Below are 7089 nucleotides of genomic sequence, written 5' to 3'. Positions count from 1 at the left end.
GCTCGGGTCCAGCTCAGGCCTCAGAAAACACTGCTCTTATCCACCAGCTGAGCCCAGGTCGCAGGGCAGGGGGTGGGGACGCGCTGGGTGTCAGGCCCAGGGGGAACTTCTCCAGCTCCCGTGCGTGGTGACTCCTCTGTGAGGTCCCTTTCTCCTCAGGTCTGTACAGAGGCTACTAGACTTCAACAATGGCAACTCCCTTTGCCCCATCATAACGTAAGCTTCCCGCCGAGTGACTTGTGTGTTAGAAAGGGAACTAGGACTAGAAAGCAGTCCAGAATTTTGGGGGAGTTGAAAGAAACCCCACTGGAGACACGTTTCCTGTTGGCTCTGGCCACAGGGCGATGGCGGCCGGCCGAGTGTCAGCAGAGGCTGCAGGCTCCCTCCTGGCACACTGCCCCTCCCCCTGGCCCTGGATCTTCCTGTTACGAGCACCCTGCGGACAGGGTTGCTGCACTCGGGACCTCACTCCTACTTGGAAAGCACAGGCACAATTAGGAAACTTGCTGTGGCTTCCTGAGGCTCTCTGGGAGGCCAATGGCCCCACAGTCTCTCGGCCCTGGTCCACAGACCCCTTGGCATGGGGCTCAGCCCTTGTCCACAGTCCCCTTGGCGTGGGGCTCCCGGGGCCCATGTCCAAACTCCTCCAGACAGCGGGGCTTCTCGCAGAGCGTGCTGCAGACGGCCTATGTTCCCTCCTCTGGTAGGAGGGACAAGGCAGTGCTGGGGAGAACCAGGTTGTCCAGGCAACTGCCCAGTGCCAACTCTGAAGGGGGTGGGGTGGGAAGGTCGGGGACCCTCCAATCGAAGGGGCAAGGAGGAAGGAAGAACAAAGCAGGCCTGGCTTTCAGCTGGTCTGTTCCCAGGAGCCTGGGCAAGTCGCCCCCCCTCCCCGGTGGATGCTCCCACGGAAGCCTTCCCGGGGCCTCTCCCCACCCACGACCCCCCAGCTAGTTTCCCAGGAAAGGAAAGTTTCCCAAAGGCCGGGGGGGAGGAGCACCTGAACTTCAGTGGGGACTATTCCTGGCTGTGCAGAGCAGCCATCGGCATATGAAAGGCGGCCAGGGTGGCCTGGGCACAGGCCAGGCTGTAACTTGAACACCAACTGCCCATGGGGACCTGGGTGAGGGCGGGGTGGGGAGGCCAGTGGGATCCTGCAGCCTGCACTCCCTGAGTCTGGGGCGCACACAAACGTCCCCCAAGCCCTGGCCCCCTCTCCCACGGAGCCTCCTCTCGGGACAACCCCAGAACAGCAGGGCAGCACCCGGGCTCACCTCACCACCCCCGAGCTGACCCGAGGCCCGCTGACACAGCAGTATTCTCGGAGCCCTGGAGGATGGATGGTTCCTCCTCACCCTTGCTGCCTCCTAGACAGAGCCTGTGCCTCTGTCCCTGGCTCAGACCCAGGGACCAGGGGAGGCCCTGGGAACTGCTCTCTGGGCCCTGCTGCGGTGTGAGTGGGACGGGGGTTCAGGAGGGTAGGGGGCTGGCTGCCGCTGCCGTGGCAGTGAGTGGATGACAAGACCAGCGTGACTGTGACAGGCTTGTGGGGGCAGCAACTGCCAAGACTGGAGAAGCCTTTTAAGAAATTGGTGGACTTCCAAGTTCACTGAAAAGGGGAAGCGAGTCAGCATTCTGGATGGGAGGGTGGGGGCGTTCTCCATCGCTGCGTCAGGGGCTTCTCGTGCCCATGCCCACATCCCGCCACTCTGCATGACACCGTGTGGCATGATCCCCAGGGCCTCGGCGGCCTTTCCCGGTAGACAGTCTCAGGCTCGAGAGCAGGCGTGGAGGGAAGGGGGGGCGCAGGGCCCCACAGGCGGGGCGGCAGCAGCTCCTCCGGCGCATCTTGGCCACTACTCAGGGCAGTGCCCGGCCCCCTGCGACCAGAGCCAGGCACTCCCTGCAGAGCTAGGCAGATACGGTTTTGTTTTCCTTTTTGAATCAGGTTTGGACAATCACTGTTTGGCGGGGGTGAGGAAGATGGTGGGGTGAAACAAGTTGGTAAAGAAAAGCAAATCACATTAATCTTTTCACTTCGTTGAATCTATAGCAAAGGGCCTTTTTTGCTATGTCGATTTAACTGGAAGGACTTCTTGACACTTGGCACCCCGTGGGCTTTTGGTCCTGGCCGCAAGAAAAGAGTGGAGTCCCCAAGAAGCCGCTTAGTTCTTCAGGCCATCCTCTTGGTTCCGTCCTGACTCCGAAGTGGAGCCGTGGGGGAGGGGCGGCCCCGGCCCAGGACCCGGCGTGTCCTGAGCCCTCCGGAAGCCCCGACAGACGGAACACATCAGCCAGTCAAGACTTAAGAGAACATTTATTTTATTGGAAGGTCGAGGGGACTTTACAAGAATCTGAAGCTGATAACTAGACAGGGAGATAAATAAAATACAAAGCCAGTATGTTGTGGCAAAATTCCAGGAAACACACTGAAAAAAACCCTTTACAGTTTAAAACTGCTTTACTTTATACATAATTACAAATTAATATACAGCATTTGGGTCTTAACCCCCTTCTTACTTAACAGGCTTTAGCACAGAAACGTCCGCACAGAGTCTGAAACGAGACACGAGAGCAGAGGTATGAGGTGTGCGCGCCGCCCGCCTGCACCCCTGCGTCGCCCGTGCCCAAGGGACGGGACCCTCCGGAAACCACAGGCTGAACCGTGACCACAGGGCAGGGCCCCGTCAGTGCTGGCGCTGCCCTTCCGGTCAGGCGGCTGCGGAGGGCAGAGGGGTTCACACGGGGCGGAGGGGGCATGCAGAGGACGGGGGCGGGGCGCGCACATAGCGGGGAGCCCCCCCCCACCGCCACGTAGGCCGCTCGACTGGGCGACTGGGGCCGGTCAGCTCAGGCCGTGGGCCCTGGCAGCCGAGACTTTAACCACTGGGGCTCACCCATCTTTAAACGGCGAGATGGAGAAGCAATTCCAGGGCCTGTCCTTTTGACAAGTTAAATTAGATGAAGACATGGGAAGAAGCCTTTTTTTCCCCCCACTTCTGGCAGCATTAAAACATTTTTCATTTTAAAACCTGACCAGCAGGCAGCAGACTCCAGAGCTCTGGCTGACTGGGAATGTGAAGCTACAGTGGAAGAGAGGAAAACGCAAACGAAACAAACTCCTGGCCCTTCCTTGTGGCCGCGGGTCAACGGGAGCCCCGTGCTGGGTGGGGACCTGCCGGTCGGGACCTCAGTCGTGTGTCCCACGGTCCTGCTGAGGGAAGGCAGGCTCGCAGCTCTCGCTCCGCCACCTCCTTCCTCCACATCCCAGGGGCATCCGGGCGTGGCGGGAGTTGGGGGGACGGTGTCCCCTCACTCCACCAGGACCGTCTCTAACCCCTCCCCATGCTCGCTGGCCACCCATCAGCCCAGGAGCAAACCCCTGCTCTGTCAGCACCAACGTCCCTGGGAAGGAGAAACAGCTATGGAAAATGAACCTCAGAGACAAAAGGATGAAACAGAAACTTCTGTGAACAGTGACTTCTGGATCAAGTTCTGGTCTTTAAGGCAGAGCCTATATTAAACCCCCAAACACTATACCCCCCAACAAACCCCAAGGGTCTGACACATCTGCCCACTCTGCCACCGCCAGAGGACTGGGAAAGGAACAGGTGACAGTGAGCAAAGGGACCCCTTTCAGTGGTATTACCCTGAGACTTCAGAGGAAAAAAGGTAAGATTCGTACCTTTCCAAAAAACAATTTGACACAGACTTCTTGCCCACAGATGTCTCTCATGGGGCAGAGGAGGGAATGTTGGCAAAGGCTGAACTTTGGCAACGGGCATGTTTTTAACCCTCTCCATTTTCAAAGAAAACAGCTAACAGACACAAAGCCAGCTGACGACAGCATATAAAGTACACATGTCACCCAACTAGGTGACAATCACTGAGATGATGTACTAAGAGAAGACATACCCTCCTTCCTACACTCACCAGGTTCTGGAAACCTGGGAACTCGGGAGATGTCTCTTCCACCCCCCAAACTCACACACAGTGCTGGCATCTGACTTCCTGGACTTGCTGCGGAAGTACAGCTTCCTCGTGTGGGGACAGCACAGGGACAGGACACAGACAGGGCTTAGACTCAGAGACCAACGCAGTTCTGAAGGTCATAGGCACAAGCACAGCAGCAAAACCCCAAGTTCACAAGGCAGAGGTGGTGGAGGTGACAGGTGACAGACACATGGAGCCGCACAGGCCTGGGAGTCTGAGACAGAACAGCGCCACAGCACCTCTGTGATGAGCGTGCGGACAGCCTACTCCCGGGGTCGTGCCCCCCGAGTCCAGAGCGCAGGGCGGCCTGGCCCATGCCGACCCCCAGGGAGAAGAATGTGGGTCCTCATGGGCCAGGGCCTCCCCTTCCCGCAAATCACTGCTCTGTGTGACACAGAGCCTCAGGGTGACTCCAGCAAGTGGCAAGGACAGATAGCTGGGCTCCATGCAGCTCTGAGGACAGCCAGGGCTGCCGTGGCAGTCACTTGAAGCTGAGGGGACAGGTGGCGGGAGGTCTGGGGTCTTTGGGGGGAAGGAGGATGGAGTATATATTACGGTTTCAAGAGAAAAATCAGATGTTTCTTTTTTCTCCCTAAAGTCTGTTACAGAGGGTAATAAATCTCCGTGACAAAAACAGGCAGATGTCCCTCACAGGTGGCAAGTTTCTTAACTCAAGCAAGAAGACATCCCCTGATCAAAGAATGAGGTGGAGTGTGAGTGTGGGGGAGGCACGCCCCCCCCCCACACCTCCGTTCCTCTGGGCCTCCAGGCACTGGGACACGAGGGGGAGGCAGCCGGCCGCCCGGCCTCCTCGCAGTGATCAGCTGAAACCGTGGGATAGTATGTTCACCCTTTCACACACACATGCGCACACGCACACGCACACACTCAATAAATAAAACAAATCTAAGCTAACCATTTTAAACCAGACCTCTTTCAAATAAACTGAAAGATAAATATCTCCATCTGCAAGGCCAGCTTGCAATTCACCACAAGCACCAAGTTACAGGTTGTTGTTTGTTAAAAAGTATGGTCAGAGACCCATGCTCTGTGGAGCAGGAAGCAGGACTCAAAGGCTGCATGAGGCAGGAACTTCCCAGAGTCCCCACTCCTGGGAGCGACCGGCTGGGCAGGTGTGTGGGGCCTCGAAGGGAACGTCCCCCGCGGACCATCCTGCACCTGCTGAGCTGGGACAAGCAGAAAGCAAACACGGCCCAAACACAGAAGGAAAAGAAGAACATAAAACACGGCAGCATCTGCGGCATCTTCAAGGGGCACAGTACAGTCACCAAGAGACCTTTAGATTTTTAAAACATTTTAAGAAATGGACTGAATGTTGCCAAAGCCTCTTGACACAGAATGAGAACCTTCCCGGCCACACCTGGATCACTCCTCTCGTCCATACTGGTGCACACCCCTATGTCCATGCTCACACCTTCACCTGAGCCTACTTCTTGGCCACTGTCCTGGGACGGGGGGGACAAGCTCGCTGCGGGAGAAGCAGGTGGCCACCCTTAGTGGAGCGCCAACAGGACAGCTGTCCCTACAGGGAGGGCCCAAAGGAACAGCTTCCTCTGGGGGGCCATTGTGAGGCCTCAGGAATACTGTCAGAAGGCCGTGGCCACTTCTACATGGTCAGTGACAACCAAAAAGTGTCACACTGTGGGGTGACGGTGAGGAGGCCTCTCTACTTCATCTTTGCCCAGAATATGTGGGCATGCATCTTGGAAAGCTAGTGTAGAATTTCACCCGGAACTGACTAATGAAATGAGATCCTTTCTTGGCATGTAACAGGAACAGCAGAATCAAGGCCGTGCAGCTCACGTGCATCTTAGCCACACCATGTCTTTCCTACCTGGTTTCGACAAATGTGTGTCAGCCCTTCTACACTGTCATAAGGCACACACACTCACAGGGTGAGGCGGGTGGGTGGGTGACACCCCGTGGACCAGCAGGTGGGGTGCCGAGCACCCGTGCCTGAGCCATGCGTCTGGGACGAGCCGTGTCCCTCAGCCGTGCACGCGCAGACGGGCCGCTGTACGTGAACACACAGCAAGTCCACACCACCTGCCGCCTCAAGGCCGCCAGCATCTCATACCTCACTTGGAAACATTCTTTCCGCTTTTAGGACTTCCTGACACATCCCAGCCCATCGCCTGAACTCCGGGGACACGGCTTTGGTGCAGTGTCCTGAGCAGAGCTGGCCCCCATCTGCCCGCGTGCCACTGCCTGTCACCAGGGCGGGAAAGTCCAAGGCCTCCTGACCCACCCCAGACTCGGGACCGCTTGTCCCTTGGGTGCACGACCGGGCCAGCGCAGGAGTGGACGCTGAAGGCACGGTGTCAACGTAAGAAGGTGGGCACGCAGGGACAGCGGGGTGTGGGCTGGTGACTTGGCCAGTGGAGTAAACGGTCAGCAGAAGATCTCTTCACCCTCTGCGGGCACTTCTGATGCAGGGCCATCTGCAATTAGGAGCAAGACGGAAAGAGAAATTCAGAATAAAGACTGACCTCGCCCCCCCCCCCCAACACAAGTCTTCTGAGGTGCAAACAGGCGCCAGGCAGGTGGGCCGTAGCTGCTGCAGGCCGGGTCCTCGAGTGGCTCTATAAAAGGAGGCGCCTGCTGCTCCCAACCAGATGCAAACCCTCCCTCCTGCAGAGGGAGACGCACCCCTAACGAGGAGCGGCCAGGCAGCTCTGGGCGAGGGGGCCCTGCCCAGTGACTGGTCACTAGCTGTGACCACGGTGGGCATGCACATTCCCTGCTGAGCTTCCGTCCCCCGTCTGTCCTGGAGTTCTCACTGCCTCCTTCCCATGGTCACTGAGGAGCTGGTGTGAGCCCAGAAACGCTCCCTGGGCACGAGTAACCACAATCATTCCTGGACGTGGCCCAGAAGGGCAGGGAGACCGAAACTGCCCCGTTAAGGGTTTGCATTCCTTAGATCACAAAGGGCTGAAACGCAGCCCGGCCTCACTCCACGCACACGTGCTGCCGACGCTGCTGAGGCCAGTCCCACCTCTGTGGGCAGAGCGAGTGGGCTCAGTGAGAAAGAAGGCCGTGTGGCCTTGACGCCCCCAAACTGCCCCTTTCGTTAAC

At 57.9% G+C, this 7089-nt stretch overlaps 1 protein-coding gene across 18 annotated transcripts in view; it reads right to left on the bottom strand.

Moving 5' to 3' along the window:
• Positions 1 to 2305: 2305 nt before the first annotated feature.
• Positions 2306 to 7089, bottom strand: part of AKAP13 (A-kinase anchoring protein 13) — a 287475-nt gene continuing 282691 nt past the window's right edge. For all 18 annotated transcript variants that reach the window (XM_066239247.1, XM_066239251.1, XM_066239252.1 and 15 more), the window contains one exon: positions 2306 to 6455. In XM_066239247.1, coding sequence (XP_066095344.1) covers positions 6406 to 6455 — 50 coding nt within the window. In that variant the 3' untranslated portion in view covers positions 2306 to 6405. The remainder of the gene's footprint in view (positions 6456 to 7089) is intronic.

This window comes from Saccopteryx bilineata, chromosome 7 (genome assembly GCF_036850765.1).
Source record: "Saccopteryx bilineata isolate mSacBil1 chromosome 7, mSacBil1_pri_phased_curated, whole genome shotgun sequence".
NCBI lineage: Eukaryota > Metazoa > Chordata > Mammalia > Chiroptera > Emballonuridae > Saccopteryx > Saccopteryx bilineata.
Note: the sequence above shows the minus strand (reverse complement) of the source record. Positions and strands in the feature narration are given on the sequence as shown.